The 19744-nt window shown below is 38.5% G+C and overlaps 1 protein-coding gene across 2 annotated transcripts in view; it reads right to left on the minus strand.

Moving 5' to 3' along the window:
• The window catches only part of si:ch211-225h24.2 (uncharacterized protein LOC564539 homolog), a 185285-nt gene that overhangs the window by 60516 nt on the left and 105025 nt on the right, over positions 1-19744 (minus strand). For both annotated transcript variants that reach the window (XM_051924963.1, XM_028797761.2), the window contains one exon: positions 5623-5726. In XM_051924963.1, coding sequence (XP_051780923.1) covers positions 5623-5726 — 104 coding nt within the window. The remainder of the gene's footprint in view (positions 1-5622; positions 5727-19744) is intronic.

Raw genomic sequence — 19744 nt, forward strand, 5'->3', positions numbered from 1 at the left:
AAAAAATCCAAACCTACATGGCCCTGTGTGAAAAAGTAATTGCCCCCTGAACCTAATAACTGGTTGGGCCACTTTTAGCAGCAATAACTGCAATCAAGCGTTTGCGATAACTTGCAATGAGTCTTTTACAGCGCTCTGGAGGAATTTTGGCCCACTCATCTTTGCAAAATTGTTGTAATTCAGCTTTATTTGAGGGTTTTCTAGCATGAACCGCCTTTTTAAGGTCATGCCATAGCATCTCAATTGGATTCAGGTCAGGACTTTGACTAGGCCACTCCAAAGTCTTCATTTTGTTTTTCTTCAGCCATTCAGAGGTGGATTTGCTGGTGTGTTTTGGGTCATTGTCCTGTTGCAGCACCCAAGATCGCTTCAGCTTGAGTTGACGAACAGATGGCCGGACATTCTCCTTCAGGATTTTTTGGTAGACAGTAGAATTCATGGTTCCATCTATCACAGCAAGCCTTCCAGGTCCTGAAGCAGCAAAACAACCCCAGACCATCACACTACCACCACCATATTTTACTGTTGGTATGATGTTCTTTTTCTGAAATGCTGTGTTCCTTTTACGCCAGATGTAACGGGACATTTGCCTTCCAAAAAGTTCAACTTTTGACTCATCAGTCCACAAGGTATTTTCCCAAAAGTCTTGGCAATCATTGAGATGTTTCTTAGCAAAATTGAGACGAGCCCTAATGTTCTTTTTGCTTAACAGTGGTTTGCGTCTTGGAAATCTGCCATGCAGGCCATTTTTGCCCAGTCTCTTTCTTATGGTGGAGTGGTGAACACTGACCTTAATTGAGGCAAGTGAGGCCTGCAGTTCTTTAGACGTTGTCCTGGGGTCTTTTGTGACCTCTCGGATGAGTCGTCTCTGCGCTCTTGGGGTAATTTTGGTCGGTCGGCCACTCCTGGGAAGGTTCACCACTGTTCCATTTTTTTGCCATTTGTGGATAATGGCTCTCACTGTGGTTCGCTGGAGTCCCAAAGCTTTAGAAATGGCTTTATAACCTTTACCAGACTGATAGATCTCAATTACTTCTGTTCTCATTTGTTCCTGAATTTCTTTGGATCTTGGCATGATGTCTAGCTTTTGAGGTGCTTTTGGTCTACTTCTCTGTGTCAGGCAGCTCCTATTTAAGTGATTTCTTGATTGAAACAGGTGTGGCAGTAATCAGGCCTGGGGGTGGCTACGGAAATTGAACTCAGGTGTGATACACCACAGTTAGGTTATTTTTTAACAAAGGGGGCAATTACTTTTTCACACAGGGCCATGTAGGTTTGGATTTTTTTTCTCCCTAAATAATAAACACCATCATTTAAAAACTGCATTTTGTGTTTACTTGTGTTATATTTGACTAATGGTTAAATGTGTTTGATGATCAGAAACATTTTGTGTGACAAACATGCAAAAGAATAAGAAATCAGGAAGGGGGCAAATAGTTTTTCACACCACTGTATGTGTGTTTATCATAAAGCTTCACTTTAAATAACATATTTGGGAAAAAATAGAAAAGAGTGAAGGACTAATCTGCTCTGGGCCACAAATTATTTGGATCTACAGTAAAAGAATGACCTTATGTAGCAGAATGCAAACATGACATACAATTAGAAAACCAGTACCATTTTAGGCAAGGATTGACTTCTAATTAAGCAACTATCCTAGAACCAAAACCTGTAGCTGTCATTTTTCAGCCAGGATTTGTTTCTTTTTCTTTTCTCTGTCTTCTTTATTTATTTTAAACTACTATCTGTCATGTGTTTACTGTAATGTACTTTGTTTGTAAATATTGTCCTGTTTGTTTAATATTTACTATCTGTACATAATAAATTGTTCTGCTATGCTCCTTGTATTTTGTGGGTGGAACCCAAAGAGGTAGGGCTACTATGATGTCACTACTGAAGGATTTTCAAAATCCTTCTTTTAACATATAAAGCATTAAATGGTCGAGGTCCGGCTTACTTGTCTGAACTTATCATGACTTACAAACCAGAGCGCACATTAAGATCTCAAGATGCCGGTCTGCTTATGATTCCAAGGATTAATAAAATAACAGTGGGGGGTCGAGCTTTTAGTTACAGGGCCCCTAAACTGTGGAATGGTCTGCCTGCTACTATAAGAGATGCCCCTTCGGTCACAGCTTTTAAATCCCGGCTGAAGACTCACTACTTCAGTTTAACATATCCTGACTAGAGCTGCTGATTAACTATACAGACTGCATCTCTGTTGTTAGTCGTTAGCACTTAAACATAAGTAACATGACAGTTATAATTGTATACTAACCCTCACTTATTCTGCTTTTCTTCTCGGTACTCAAATGTGGCACTTGGTGCCACGGCCCACCTGCCAAGTTGTTTTGCCTGCCTAAGGAAAAGTCATCCCAGATGGAGGATCGCAGGAATCGTGGGAGAGAGGGGTCCTTTCATCGGATTGGCTGGCCCAGCGCTGTTTCAGCTGTGGAATGGCCAAATGGGGGAGGCAGCTTGAAGGATGAGGTCTCCAGGACTCTATACAAATCCAAATCTTATTATGGGATATATCATCTACTGTCACATTCTGCTCTGTACTTCTAAAATTTATATTTTTTATTTCTTACTATATTGAGAAATTGTTCTGTGTACTGTGCTGTATTGTATTGTATTGTATTGACCCCCTTGTTTGACACCCACTGCACGCCCAACCTACCTGGAAAGGGGTCTCTCTTCGAACTGCCTTTCCCAAGGTTTCTTCCATTTTTCCCTACTAGGTTTTTTTGGGAGTTTTTCCTTGTCTTCTTAGAGAGTCAAGGCTGGGGGGCTGTCAAGAGGCAGGGCCTGTTAAAGCCCATTGCGGCACTTCCTGTGTGATTTTGGGCTATACAAAAATAAACTGTATTGTATTGTATTGTACTGAAGGACTGCCCACAGCTTTTATCTGTCAAAGGCTGGTAACAGTTATTTCAGTGGTTCATTGAAGTTCTTGTGAGTGAATTATAGTGAGCATTAGACTTTCTGGTTTATTGGGATTTTTCCTTCCGGCTTGGTTTTTGATACCTGGATTTGTGTATTGGGACTTATTCTTACTGCTGCACCACAGAAGCTGTTGCATTATCCTTGTACCTTTTGTGAAAGTGTTCATTTGATATTTGGACTTCAGGCTTCACACATTATACAATTCATGTCTACATTTTGTCATTTATTACTAAAACATGAAACATGTTTCTGTTTTAATGATGTGTTTACATCGATTGTTGCAGACACGGAACACACATGAAATGCATGTGTTCCAAATAATGATATAATTTTTACCCTCTAAAACTCCAGCACTTCACTGCAAGATAATCAAGGCTTGAGCTGGGAGAACTTTTTGCCCTTTCTGCAACGGTTGGGGGGATGATATAGCAGGCTGCTTGCTGCTTATCTTGATCGACACATTTACAAGACAAAAGACGCTGACAGAGAGGTGGCGAAGGAATTTAAGGTGGGCCAGGTTTACAAGTTTTACATAGGTTTTGGTAATTGTAATGTTAAGGCTTTTTGCCTTCAGACCCTGAGGTTGTGAGTTCTAACCCCACTACTGATACTGAGTGATCATGAGCAAGTCACTTCACCTGCCTGTGCTCCAACTGGACTGACAATTGACATGTAACCAGTTGTATCTCAAATGTTGTAAGTCGCCTTGGATAAAGATGTCAGCCAAGTAATAAATACTTTAAAGATTCTGCTCTAGAATTTGTCCTTCCTAGCCAAAAGTTTTACAGTTCCTTTCCTACAAGGGCATTTTTGTACATTTTATAGCTTGCTGGACTTTGTAAGAGTTTGTTTGGAACTTGGAAGTCAGTTCCTTATTTTGGGCCTAGTAGGCCAAATCCTACCTGTGGAGTTGGAGTTGAAACTGCTTGGAGAGAAGTCTGCTCTAATCAGGCTGGGAAGGTCTAGCCTGGCTCAAGGAGTGTTTAAGAAGCCGTGCACCCTTTAGCCTCAGCAGTGCATTTGTATCATAGCAGCCGCCTCTGCAGCCCTCTGGAATCAAACTTAGGAATCCATGTACTTTAACATTCTTCATTTTAGAGTTTGGAGAGTTGATTGCCAAAACAACATAACAGAGAAAGAAACAGCAAGGAGAGGATTTCTGTGTTACGACATGAAAAAAATGTATCTTGAAGATATTTTACTTTTTCCAGAACAAAAAAAGGCAAATATTTCTTAACTGTATGTATTTAAATGCATGAGTTAAATAGTTAAAAAAACTGTTCTAATTTCATGCATTTCAGTTTACATTTTAGGGTTACAGTGTCCTATTCTGTAACAATACACAAAAATGATTCACTGCATGTTAGTTCTTTCCTGTCTTCCTGATGCTTTGCAGTACTGTTTGAAATATTTTTTCTACAGCTAGTAAAAGCTGGAACATTCTCAATTTGGCAGACAACAAATAGGTAAAACATGCTGGTAATGTACACAAGATTAAACTCAGAGTCAACTATTAACATGCTCAGTGATTTGAATAACTAGAGTCTTTTAAGCAGTAGGATAAAAACAAAGTCAAGATAAACAAAAGTCCCGCTGTAACCGCTTATTATAAACAACCCATCTAGTACACTTAAAAGTTGCCAGAGTTCACTGAAATTAGATTCTTACACTTCAGTTTCCACAAATATTTATTTAACATTGCCTATTTTTGGAAAGATGAAGTCATACTTCTTCAGTTTCCTACTTGTTATCTCAGGGAAGCCACTGCTGGTGCACAAAGAGCTAGAAGGGTAACCTGAATGAAGTTTTGTGCTGTTCTAGAGATGAGACAAAAAATCACTGCTCAAGACGAGGGCAGAAACCTGTTTCTCTTTTCATTATTGTACTGTGCTGGATTGTATCTGGCTTTTGCAGAGTTTAAATTACGGGCCAGAATCCCATTCCAGAAAATGTTTCAGTCTTGCTACAAAGTACATACAAAGGCCACTTTCTAAAAAAACTGCAAACTGTGCCAAGATATTTGTATGCAGTAATAGAATGAAGATGCATATAAAACAGAAGACTTGACCATGGACACTGAATGCATGATCACATAAGAAAAGTCTATAGACATGTGCTTGGAGTTTACATATCTCTTTTCAGCTATCTGAAAACCAGAAACTGTAACGATGGTGAGGTTTATTCCAAGCTGATTTGAAAGGAATCCAGAGCAATTGTTCAGAATTTTTTGAAAAAGGGAAAACATGCATCCTTTGTAGCACTTTGATTTATTTAAAATATGAAATGTACTTTTATTTATATACGACAATGGTAATGGACAGACACATTTTGAAAGCCTAAAAAACATTATTCATCCACCTATATACTTTTACAGACACCAGGATCATTTATTGTCTGTGAGGTTGACTATGTAAGATACCCCAGACTAAAATGACTACCTTCTTTCTGTTTCTCTTAATCTCTGATCTGCCTGTTTGATCAAGCGACCAGGATGTTTTGTTCTCAACCTAAACCTTCTTAATCAACATATTGCTACATCAAAATGTGTTTAATACAAAGTATACAAACATAGTTACTAAAAGCAACAATTCTATTACAAAAATTATAACCAGTGCCAAATGATAAGAGATGTCTGTTTTTTCAAACTATAAAAATACTTTTCAAAACATAGCTTACCCTTTAATTTTTGTTAGTTTGCTTCCAGTTAACAACTGATGTTCATCATCTTTATTAAACAAGGAGGTCATTTCTTTCCAGCCTCTGAAACTTGCACCCTGAACCTATTGTAAAAAGGGATTAATAATCAATTCACAATGATAAAAAAAAACAACTGAATAAAAAACTTCTAAAGTATATATTGTAACAAGGCACTATATAGGTGCCAGACCCGACACAGAAGGACACAGAGGCACGTATAAAACCAATACATACTTTTTACTTTCTTCACCCGTGGGCGCACGTCTTCCCCGTGACCCACAGGCAATACACACTCCAAAAAGCACTCTTCCAACACAACAATCCTTTCTCCCTTTCCTCAAGCGTAGTCCTCCTCCTCCTGACCCTGGCTCCTTGAGTGGTGGTGGCTGGCCCTTTTTATGGCCCACCCGGAAGCATTCCAGGTGGTCAAGTCCTAATTGCACTTCCGGGTGGGGCTGAAAATTCCTCCAGCCAGGCTGTTGAAACCAGACAGCCCCCCCTAGCGGCCACCCCGGGCCCAACCAGGCTGTGGAGGACTCCATCTCCCATGGAGCCCTGCGGGAGGTTGGGGAATCACCGTCGGCCAGGGAGGCTGCCACCAAGCATTCCGGGCGAGGTACTGAGCTGCCCATGGCTGCTCCCCCGGAACATAAGCAGCAGGGGTGTCCCGGCCAGGCATGGGACCCGGCCGTTTGCCACAATATATAAGGTGTATCTATATTTAAGATTAATATTGAGGATGTATGCAGTAAAGAAAACTGAGATAAAACCCATGTTAATGAACTGATTTTGATACTCACTTCATGCTGGAACAAAATGGCTCCAGCTTCCAAGCAACCCTGCCCTGGATAACCAGGTTAAGGAAATGAACTGATGAATGGATGATTGGAAGTACAGAATGAATGTTCTCAGGGCAACTAATCATTGTTAAGTCTCATGCTTCTAGTGAGGCGAAAAAGAAAGTAAAGGACATTTGTTGAGATCTGAGACCTTTTGAGAGGACTTGCAGTCTATTAATTGCATGCACCAAAGATGTCACTTATCACAGCCAAAGTAAATGTGTCGCTATATGCTTTGCACATATACTGGTGTATCACTTACAATAATTTAAATATAAACAGAAAATAGGGTCAGTTTGTGGCAATACTGGAAATTAAGGTAAAAGAAAACAGACAGACACAGATAGATAGATAGATAGATAGATAGATAGATAGATAGATAGATAGATAGATAGATAGATAGATAGATAGATAGATAGATAGATAGATAGATAGATAGATAGATAGATAGATAGATAGATAGATAGATTGTGGCAAGCGGCTGGGGGTGGCACCCAGCCGGGATGCCTGGAAGGACCGGAGGAGGGATTATGCCTCCTCCAGACCATGAGGGGGCAACCGCCCTGGTGGCTTTGGGGACCACGGGAACTGAGCTTGGAAGCTCAACCCTATGGGTGCCCGTGGTCACCACCAGGGGGCACCCTGATGCCTAGAGAGCCCTGGTCCTCAGCACTTCCGCCACACCCAGAAGTCCTGGGGGGAAGACGACCAGGGACACCCGGAGTGCTTACAGGTGCGCGGCCGGTATTTCTGCCACACTGGGGAATGCTGGCGGAGGTTAATCGGGAGGCACCTGGAGCACATCCGGGTGATTATAAAAGGGGCCGCCTCCCTCCGTTCAGTGGCTTGAGTCGGGAATGGAGAAGGATGGAGCTCAGGAGGAGAGGAAAGGAGGCGGCCTAAAGAGAGAGAGAGGCATCATCGCTATAGAGGCCTGGACTTTGGAGGAGTTTGGGGTTGTGTGTGGCACTTTATTCTGTAAATAATGTATAATAAACTTGTGTTGGGTGAACCAATGATGTCTGCCAGTCTATGTCCGGGCCAGCTTCCACAACAGATAGATAGATAGATAGACAGATAGATAGATAGATAGATAGATAGATAGATAGATAGATAGATAGATAGATAGATAGATAGATAGATAGATAGATAGATAGATAGATAGATAGATAGATAGATAGATAGATAGATAGATAGATAGATAGATAGATAGATAGATAGATTACATAAAATAAACTCATGATGAAACAGTAGGATAAATAAATAAATCACAGGTCCAAAGTCTTATTAAAATTAACATATTACAATGACTGAAAAAAAAATTTCTACCCAGAACTTATTATGTAACATCTAACAGCAATTGTTAAATGCTTCCTATAGCTCCAGTATTAGACCTATGGTAAAAGTAGATTACTGGTTGATCAGGGTGTCAAGCAGGAAGTATGAGACATTGTTCATGATGGTCAGCAACCTTTTTGACATCCTGCTGTCTGCTATTGTCTCCAGATAATTGAGGCTAATGTCCAGAACAGAGACACCCTTCCAGATTAGATTCTCAAGTCTGTTATTATCCTGTTCTGAAGTGACTTCCCTAATGTGTAAAGGGGCACATTTGTAACTGCAGACTGACAGAATATATGGAGATGTTCTGCACGTGAGGAGGGACCAGATCTGCTTAAGCAAATACAGCCGACCCTGGACTTTTGTTTTGTGTCTGGCTTCTACACTGTAAAAAATGTCAGTAAATTTAACAGTAAAAATACTGTAAATGGTGAAAGTAAAATACCTTTTCTGAAAAAAAGAAAAGTTACCTTATGTTCTACTGAAAAATTACCTGTATATCTTAAACAATACATGTCATTATTTTTTACAGTAAAGTTCTATAAAATCAATATTTTTCTACCTTCAAAATATAGTACATACTGTTTACTGATACATTATAGTTACACTGAAAAAAAAACTGTTAAAGAGCGAAGGTAACACAACTGTAATATGTAAAACGGTAAAGCGCTGTTTCAGTAACACCGAAGTTACAATATTTGCATAAGGACACGCCCCCTTTTATCATATTGTTCCAGATGAATCGCATACCTTTGAAATGTAGAGAAAAAAACTTAAACAAAGTTAGCAGACTTATTTTTCCCTGCGTACTAAAGGTTTTTTTGAGGTTATGGAAGCTGATTTATGGTGGGTTATATTCGATAAGATGGCACACCTGTAGGACACCATACACCACAAAAGCAAACTTTACTTCTTCACCAGACAATGTGCTATAGCTTCTTTAAATGTTGAATTGTTTTCAATGTGTATAATTAAATGATATATGTTTGCAATTGGTTGCTATTGGTCTTGAATCTGCTTTCTCTGGTTGTTGTTACTTTACTGATGCAAACTGTGTAGTGGGGTTTGATCCTGACAATACTTTCTAACGGTTTATTGATTGGCATATTTATTACAGTACATGGATTTCTGGTAATGGTTAAACATTCCCTTCTGTTGGAATGTGTTGTAAAGAAAAAACAGTTATTTACTACAAAGTTATACTGCAGACGTAAAAATATTGTCACCTTATTTATTACGGTAAAATTCTAGCAACCCAGCTGCCAGTTTTTTATTGTAAAATAACATTTTTATAGACCTAAAAATATTGTCATCTTTTTTTTTTCCAGTAAAATTCTGGCAACCCAGCTGCCAGTACTTTACCATAAATTTAACATTATTTTTTTTACAGTATGTATGTGTACCTCAGTCTAGAGGTACCCAGAAAACCCTGTACAAATGTACAAGGATCACCTCAACCATAACAAAAAGGTTAAGACAAAAGTAAAGGTTTAACCAAGGTTATTATAGTTTTGCCTTTTTATGTTAGTTTTTATTTCTATATTTTTTCTGACCTTACTTGGAAATTCAGTTTAGTTTTAGTTTTCCTTCATTGTGTATTTTTAGTTTTAGTTTAGTTTTTATTTTACAAAGACATTTCTATTTTATTTTTATAAATATTAGTTTCAGTTTGAGTTTTAGTAATTATAGTATGGTTAAAGAGCTACTATGGAGTTTAGTTTTTGTGTCACAATAAGACAGAACTGTACAATTAAACAGGTTTGGATATAATATGAGTTTAATGTTAGTGGAAGCCTACTACTCTACATGACACATTTTACTATTTGTTTTTGTTTTTGTCTGATAAAAAGCATAATCAAAACCAGGTACTGAATATAAACAATTTTACACAATTTTATATTTTTTTAAATATTTTCAATGTCATTTGTGCTGAACAAATCAATGCTGACTGTTGCTACTTTTTTTCTTTTTCTTTTATTGCCCAGAATGGGACAATTTGTAATGAACTTTAGGTGAATTTTAAGGTTTGAGGGTTTGCAATATTACTCTAAATGTCTACAGCACATCACATATCTTGCTCCAATGACAATGTACTTATGATGAATGCCTTCAATATTTCATTCAAAAATCTCAAACACTGGGCTTCGTTATTTTCTTCTGGCCATACTGGTCTCTGATTCCATCTCAGGCACACACAATATATAGACAGAATTTTGCACCAGTAGGCCTGAAAAGATATCAAAAAATAAGAAAAGAGATTCTACTGTGAGCTGACAGGCGTGACCATGAAAATCATGGGGGTTAAGGAAGAACAAGGCTCTTAGGCTTGAATGAGTGTGCAGACCCCACCTAGCTGTATTGAGGGAAACAAAGAAAAACAAGCATGTAGTGTGAAGGTTAGGGGCAGTGAAACTTGAATAGCCCATCATAAGAACAGTAAACCCTTAATGAGCAGAGCAAAAGTAGGTGATAGGTGTATGGAGGGGCACAAAATGACAGAGACAGCATCTGAGATTAAGAACAATATATACATTATCTAAACCTGTTTATCCAGAGAAGGATCACAGGAACCTGAAGCCTACCCCAGCAGGTTTGGATGCAAGGCAGGAAAACTCCCTGGTATGGAATATGTATGATAAGGCTGATGTTAAGAACAAAAATAATATGATATTTCAACTATCTGATTTGAGAGAGAGAGAAACATTGAACAAATGGGGACAGATATTTTAAAACATAATTCTGCTACTGGATTATTTTCACAATATCAGGTATTTTGAGCTGTGAATATGAACTAAAAAAGATAAATTAATAAATATAAAATAAATACAAAAACACATTAGTATGTTTAGCTTTTCATCACTTGTTAGACTCTCTTCGCCTACCTACCTGTAGTTCAGTAGAGACATTGCCAACTCAGGAATTTTACAAGGTTTGTATCGCTTCATTGTTAAACGACGTTTTTAAAGCAAAAGTGATTGGTCAGCAACAATATGCTGATCTTGTATGTTGACACTGTCAGTCTCTTGATCAGTGCCGTTTTATTTTCAAAAATCAGGAGTGGTCTCCCTTAGACTTTCTCGTGTACTCAGATATGGGGATGGATATTTGAGGAGTAAACCAGAAGACGAGGATTATATTATGTACAGTAAAGAACCATCAACAACTAATCAAATCAAATTAATAATATATTGAACAATTATTATAAAAGTAAACTTGAATAAATCGGACTCTGCAGCTGCATGAATAAAAAAAAATTGAGTATGTGTTCAGGTAAAGTATCACTTCGGTTAATGGATTTGGCCCAAAAGGTAATTCAGATCTACAATTCTGGTGTAACAACCACATGCCGAATTTCATCCATCTATCTAGTTGTGTTTTTGAGTGCATTTCATACTTCTATACCTCCTGCCTGAGGGTAGAAGTATGAACAGTTCGTGTTAGAGGTGGGTGAGGTCCCTGAGGATTGAGGCAGTTCTCCTGCGGACTCTGCAGTTGTAGATGCTCTGCAGAGTGGGCAGTGGGGTCCCGGTGATCTTCTCAGCAGGAGAGGGCTAAAATATGAAATCATACAATATTAAGGTAGGGTACTTTTCTCATTATAAATTCTATTTAATTTACCAACTAACACGAAAGCGCACCTTTGGATTGTTTGAAAGGAATCTGTTGACATTGGGCAAACATCCTAGTCAATTTAGTGAGAACCTGAAAGCTTTGCTGAGGCCAAATTACTATGAGGGACCATGACTTGTTACCCACCTTTTAAAATAAACTGGTTTACATGAAGCAGCCTCTAAAGAAGGGGTTTAGGGATTTACATTGATAAAATATTAAAACTGTCTACGTAATATGTAGAAACACTAAGTAGTAGTAGTAGCAGTAGAAGTAACACTATCATGTGTACAGAATACAGAGAAGTTCTCGCTGTTGCAACCCTCCACCACTCTATATTTAAGGATATATTAAAGTATTTACATCACATATATGTCTGCCAGTGTGTGTATTTGTTAAAAAATTGAGGCACTTTGGAGACACTCCCAAAGTCAGCACACACCATTCAAGTCAAGATAGAAGCTTGGAAGGAAATTTTATTGCACAAAACTGAAATTACAACGGAGGGTGACAGGAAGGTGAAACAAAAACACAATGGGCAACAAAATAACAAAAATAAAATGCCCCCATGGACCTTCCTTAACACCTATAAACTACCTAGCCAATTTAAAAACTCTTTCCTACATAATGTCAAATAAAAGTATAGGTTATATTATAAAGACGGTTTACTATAACTTACAGGACTGTCTGCTCAGACTGCATGATGCATTTGTGAATCAAAACTTGAGTCTTCCTGGACAATTTTGAAATCCATAGCACCATAAGAAAAAGCTTCACAAGCAAGGAGAGAACATACAAGCCCTTTCTGACAATTCTGCAGTCTGCTTTTCCGTCCATAGAGGCTAGTTAAGGCTACACAGATAGGGACACAAGTTGAGACTCAAATCATTGTGAATATGCGAGGCAGCAGAGCTAACCACAACTTCACTAGGCCATCCTACATTACAGTATGTTCATGATTAAACACATTTAATAGCAAAACTGATTGGTTGGAGGAGTAAAAAAATGACTAGCAAGTAAAGGGTTTCCTTTTTTAATTATAAATTTTTCATTTTCTCTTAGATTTTGTTCACACATATACACATATTTATTTTATTTTGGAAACCTAACAGCTCATTTAAAAATCAGTTTTCTAGCCGTTCCTGTTAATGAGCTTTGTCTTCAGCCGTGGACTAAATTGACTTTTAACAAAAAATTGCTTTGTTTTTATTATCATTAAGCTTCTAGAATTCCAGTTATTTTAAAACACAGGTTAAAATGATAAACCTTTCCAGACTGATTAAGGGTGAAAAGAATTCTTTCCTAAAATGTCCAACTGAAAAAAAAATATTTCACCACCTCTGCAATTAATAAACACATTAAGAAGCCATTTTTTTGAAATATAAAGGTCATGAAGACCTTCAGTTTCCAAACTCAGCACTCAGCAGTGACATTTAAATAGCTGATTGCACACAGTCTTTAGTTTATCATTTGAAAAATTAAAACAATTAATCGTTTGAGCATTTTTTATATATTTCAGGCTGTGAAGTAAAATGATTTTTAAAAATCCAACAAAAGCTGTTACCATCTCAATAAAAATAACGTTCTCAAATCTGCTTAATCCTGGATACTTTGGACACAAGTCAGGAACCAACTCTGGATTGTAAGCAGATCTATCTCAGAGCTGCCTTATGAAGTTATGCATTATTTTCACTTTTACTTTAAAACTTTTGTAGAAACAATATTTGTCCTTTATTTCCTGCACCGGGTGTGGTTAAATCCCTTTCTTGCGGGACTTATAACGCTGCTCGCGTTGTGAAGGGGGGGGGGGGTCTGAACACACGCTAAAGAGATGCGATCGGTTCAGCTGCTTTCCTGCTGCTGCTGCTGGCCAGCTGCATGTTCTGCTTGTCGCGCTTTGCGTCAATCATTTACAAGCCTGTACAGCAGCTGTCCTTTTGCCACTTCGAGTCTCTGCTGCTAGCGTTCTTAAGGGGGCGGGGTGAGGGCTGAACGCACGCTAAGGAGATGCGCTCGGGTCATCTTCTGGCTTGCTGCAGCTGCTGCTGGCGAGCTGTGTGTTCTGCTTGTCGTTGTTTTAAGAGCTGGGAGCGCCTGAAGTGTGTCTGCCAAAAGCATTCTAACAACTGCTAGGTTAGATGTCCATGAACTTGTTTTAAATTGTTTGTAAGTAGGGTGTGACGTGCAAAAGTCACGGGTTTTGCTTCCTAAGGTTGTAATGTCTAGTCTTGCGTGTCGTCAAATTGTCTCTCTGAGATGATCTGGTCTCAATCATTTCGCTCAACCTCCCCGGAGGTGCGTTACGCTCCTGCCACTTCATGTCTCTCCCGCTTCCGTTGTGACAGGGGGGAGCTGAACGTACACTAAGGAGAAACGGACGGATCAGCTACTGGCTTTGTGCTGCTTCTGCCAAGGTGCGAATTCTGCTTGTCGCTCTGCACATTGGTCATTTAAAAGCCTGTACAGCAGCTGTCCTTCTGTCTCATTGCCTTGTCTCGCGTGACATTGAAATGTTTCCTGTGGGACATCAAATTGTCTTCCGAGAAGATCACGTCTTGTCTCCCTAGTCTCCCGCCAAGATTTTTTTTTATAATAGAGAGATGTTACTCATATCCTTGGCCTGACATCCACATATCATATGTGTTTACAAAGTGTGTTTTAATAAGTTTACATGTGTTTAAAGCGTGTGGGAGGGGTATTTTAAGGCTTAAACTATAAAAAAATGTTTATTGATATGGTCTTTATATATCGCGGATTTTCACCTCTCGCTGATGGGTCTGGAATGTAACTTCCGCGATAGGCGGGGGATCACTGTAGTGTTTTTAAGCGATGTTACAGTGAGATGAGAAATAAGCTATAACTATTTACATCCGTGCCTGCCACTTCTCCATTGTCATAGCCATGGAGAATGCCACAACTGCTGCTCTGGTGTTTTATACAGCCCCAAAGCACGCCATCTCACTATCATGACTTGCGCACGTTTGCTCCTTTCAGTCCTATTCGTTAGTCATTGATCTTTCCAATTCCAACACCCTGCTCTGGCTCCCATTTTTAAACCTTTCATCTGTATGCAAGGAGAACCACATAGGGCTCTCTCCTGTATATGTCATTGGTTGTGGGGAGCTCAGGGAGCTCCGCCTTCAGTTTCTTTCAGCGTTTTTAATTTATATAGGCTGGCTGCACACCTTCATACTGGCCACTGCCAACAACAAATGCAGAGTCAGCCACTTAAATTTATAGACGTGCCACTTCACAGCTGAGACACTACACTATTTGCCCACAAGCAGTGCCTCAAGTGGAACTAAATTATTGGCAGTACTCTGTTTAGTCACGTCTTGTTCTTCCTTCCAATTCGTTATTAGTTTTATATGATGGGGTAATCGTCCCTGCATCATCCGTGAGCATCACAGGAACTCTTCCCATTCAAACGCTGTGCGTGATGCACTGATCAGGCTGCCTTCTCTCAACTAAACAAACTAAGAACAGGAATCTCACTCGACTCCAGCTATGAACGTGAGTATTGAACACTATTTATTTCTCGAAGACTGATAAAAGTTTCAATTTAAACAGCCACAGAAGAAAGCCTTTTTTATATTTGACGTGAAGTTGATCTTTGGCAGATTAGGAGCAAACAAAGCATCCACTTGAACTTGTGAACATTGTGGCAGTATTTGACAAGCGGTTTCAGTTAAAACTTCTTTTGCTTTTCCACTTTTTCTTTAATTTCTTCATTCTTTGATCAGTTTATGAATTTTAATCCAGTATTTATCATCCATCAAGCACTCCTGATATTTAGAGATGGACAGATGGTCCCAGTGTCTGTAGCAGTTGATTTACATATAGCAATGTTTCCAAACTTGCCTGTTTTAAATTAATCTCTTTCTCGGCTGTAATTTTGTGAATTTGACTTATGTGTGGAAAGAAAATTTGGCATAGGAATTTCTGCAGTAGTGCTAATGTGTGTAGTGTGTCAACCTTAGAAGTGAAGAAGCAATTTATTTTATTGTCACCTTTGGGAATGTAGGAGAAATGCACTTTGTTACATGAATATCAATAAAATGCACTATATCTACACTCTTACAGATGGCAAACTATGAATGTCAGCAGTCTGACAGAGAATGTTAGATGTATGCATGGACAAAGCAAAAAATGACTAATAAATGAAAAAAGAAAATTATGATACTTGTGTATCACTGATATTTTACAAAAAAAATGTAAAACTCTACTTTTTTATTAATTTACAAATTTTTTTGACACAGCCCAAATTTTGTAAACCCAAAACCAAATCTACAGTAGGTCTGATTTTCTCATTAAAATGATTTAACTCTCTGTGTCCCTGAACTGAATGAAGTGGGTTGAGGAAATGGATGGATTTTGTCCTACAACAAACTATTTGAAAAAGAAGGATACCATGGGCACTATATAAGCAGCAGCCTTTATACAGAAGTTCCGTTGAACTGTACTTAATTTATTCACATTACTTGAGTTTTTACATAGAAAAATGTACTTTTTGAAGAATTTTCATTCAGATTGTAAGAGTGGGATTGCTTTTGAATGTGTGCTATGTTTGTATAGTATGCGCTCTACATGCTGTATATTCTTGTAATAATGATGCTTAAAGGAATAGCATTGTTGCTTGATAGCCCTTCAATTGCAAACTCAATACTGTGCTGAAATGACTTCTGTTCTCTTACATTTGTATTTCACATGAGTGATCAGGCTGATAGCAAATTAATTGTCTAAAGGGTTGAATCACATATAAATATGGCAAATACCATCCTACCACTTGAGACCACAACTTACATTAGAAGCTACAAATTGTAGTTTGAGGCAACAAAATTCAATTTTGGGCTTTTGTATTTTCCTCTGTTATAGCTTTTTTTAATTAAAATCAGGGTCAATAAAGCAATGCTGTACAGAATAAAGGATTGTACATCATATACATCTGCGTTAGTACAGAGTTATGTGCTAACTGAGTTGGAAATCTCAAAACCATTATTTAATAATGATACCTACAGAAGGTTACTGTGCTACCTGCATGTATGGATATTGGGTATACATATTATCTCTAGGCGGCACGGTGGCGCAGTGGGTAGCGCTGCTGCCTCGCAGTTGGGAGATCTGGGGACCTGGGTTCGATTCCCGGGTCCTCTCTGCGTGGAGTTTGCATGTTCTCCCCGTGTCTGCGTGGGTTTCCTCCGGGCACTCCGGTTTCCTCCCACATTCCAAAGACATGCAGGTTAGGTGGATTGGCGATTCTAAATTGGCCCTAGTGTGTGCTTGGTGTGTTTGTGTGTGTCCTGCGGTGGGTTGGCACCCTGTCCGGGATTGGTCCCTGCCTTGTGCCCTGTGTTGGCTGGGATTGGCTCCAGCAGACCCCCGTGACCCTGTGTTCGGATTCAGCGGGTTGGAAAATGGATGGATGGATGGATGGATGGATATTATCTCTAGTCAAAATGGTCTGGATTATCTCCAGGATTGCTAGAATATATGAGATTGTACCAGACACAAATGCTGGTATGGCCTTTCATAAACACTTACCCTACAAAGTGTTGATAGGCAACTACATTGTAGAATAGCCAAATCCTATAAATCATTTGCCTAAACTTTTAAAAAATATTTCTGGTATATTCTTCTCTGATTACCCTCTCATGTGCAGAACTGGTTAATTTATTGGAGTATGCCAGTGATAGACTATCCTGAGCTCCTTCCTTGAGTCTAAAGCAGCCAGGATATTTTCCAACCCCTGCTACCCTAAAACTGAATTAAGGAAGTTTAGTATATGGATAGATGAATGGATATATATATATATATATATATATATATATATATATATATATATATATATATATATATATATATATATATATATATATATATATATGAAACTGGGGTGGGGTATTACTATTTTCTTTGTAAAATGGGTCTTCATTCTTTTCAAAAACCATTATGGCATGAGCAAGTGTAGATGTATGAAAAAGTGTGTACTGTAACTGTGGAAGAAAAATTAGAATAGGGATCACATAGTCATTTAGGGTTAACAACGTTATTGCGCATAAAGTGTTTTGGTATGCTTTCCATTTGCAATTATAGCATCTATCTTAGAAGTAGTATAAAAGGGTTAATAAATCTCAGAAGCTTGTTCAAGCATATCAGGAAATCAGATAAAGGTCAAGTGAAAAACAAAGAACAAGAAGCTGTTAAGTCTTCAAATAAGCACACCAGTTTGAATATGAAAAACTTTACTTTCAAAAATGCAAAAAACACGAACTGAAAAAGAACTGCAATACAAACACCAAAAAACTAACAACATTCCACACATGCCCACAAGTAAGACACATTGTCTTAAAGGGGACAACAACAATAACTCAGTATTAGCTTGTTTACCTTAATTATAAACTTAACTGAAGCTTCATGAAGTTGACTGACTGTCATGTACCAAGACTTGACAGATGTCACACACACAGGAACTCAAGAAGTATTGAAAAGTATTGTAAGGACCAAGAATGTAGCAGAGATGAGACTTTCATTTTGGGGTATATAAGCTGGTTAATGCTCTCTGCTAAAATGGACAAGCTTCCTCCTGCCTTGTTCTTCAGGTTGATTATTAATAGATATATTTAAGGTAACGATTTCTACCACATAACAGACTAGCATCGGATCCTGGCTTGGTTCTGGTCTTGCAGCCCATATGCTAGGTACAGATTTTGACTATCCACAACACTAAAACTGGACCAAGTGGATCAAGAAAATGGATTGCAGGACAAATAATGTGTAGCAATGTAGATGCAGGGTCATGGGTTTAATTTTTGGCTTGGTCAGTTCACGGTTTTTACTGTCTCTATTATGTCTATATGAGCTTTCCTCTCACATGTACGTTAAGAATACATGTACATGTCTGCACTGCAATAGACCAGAATCACATCCAGGTTCCTGCCTTGCACCAGTGCAGAAAATGGATGGTCTATGATTGTACTAACTGTTGAAGTGATATTCTGATAAAATAAAGATTGAATAATAATAGAAGAGAAAAAAGTTCTAACCATTAAGAAGCAATTTTAACAAAACAAATGAACCAATATTGTACCTGAAAATGAATATTTTAAAGAGGATTTTTAATAATGCTTTTTAAATGGGATTGCAAATAAGCAGTTCAATCAATGTGTTCAGTGTAAGGTAAGTATCACATAAAGATTGCTGGATATATTAATATATGAGCACTCTACAGGTAACTCTCAAAGAAAGATGCTTGATTTATCATTCACTCACCTCATCTTGTAGAAATAAAGGAAGGGACAAATGACGCCAAAACAGCTCAGATCATAAAGCATTGTGACACTTTCTGATTCTCAACTATAACAAATGCTTCAAGACCTAATTTCTATATGAAACAATCTTTGTAAAAAATCATCTCAAAGACTCATTGGAAATGCAAAATACACAAGGCAATCCTGTTCTGGCCTCTCTATCCAGCGTTAATTTAATGTCAAGGGACAAGCATAAGTTGGCTGCCTGCGTCCCTGCTGCTTTCTAAATGTGTTTAATGTCTCTAATTAGTATGTAAATTAACATGTGCTCAAAACATGTTAGCAATAAGGGCTAATTAGGACTAGACAGATCCAAGGTGAGCAAACTGCCCTCTTAAAAGTGTCACAACAAATCGAGAAAGACAAAAGATGATAGGCAAGAATGCTGGAAAATGGAGATGAGCCACATCAAAACAGACCCAAGAAGTTACAACATAGAGGTGAAGCTAAGACTCCATGAAGTGTCAATGAAATCTCCTTAACAGAGGGCATGATATGATCTCAAACTGTGGGTTTTCAGTCACAAGAACAAAGGCAAGAAGAGTGGGAATCATGCCTCAGAATGATTAACTAATGACAGAGGTGGAGCTCCAAGATGTTAGGTAGCTGGCAAACAAATGCTGTAATTCTCTAGTCCTCTGGCTTAAATGGCGACCTATTAGGTGATGGCAACAGCATTATCTATAGCCACAGCCTGAACCGCAGAAACACAAAGGGGCTTACTTCATTAAGGCAGTGTTTCTCAAGCACTGGATAGCGAACCACTGTAGGATCAAGAGCTACAGTCTGTTGGTCACAAGTTGCTATTGTTAATAATGGTAGTAAGTTACTGCTTCAACGATCATGCTCGATTCACCAAAGAGGATCAAAAGCTCTGACGACTGCTTTCAATTCAGCAAGGGGGACCACACCCCCACCTTCCCGTGTTGATGATTGCACTCGAATCACACTGCTTTAACTCAAACTGGATAAGGAGGTGGGGTTGTGATGACCCCAAGGACCATG

Source organism: Erpetoichthys calabaricus, chromosome 3 (genome assembly GCF_900747795.2).
Source record: "Erpetoichthys calabaricus chromosome 3, fErpCal1.3, whole genome shotgun sequence".
NCBI classification, from domain to species: Eukaryota; Metazoa; Chordata; class Cladistia; order Polypteriformes; family Polypteridae; genus Erpetoichthys; species Erpetoichthys calabaricus.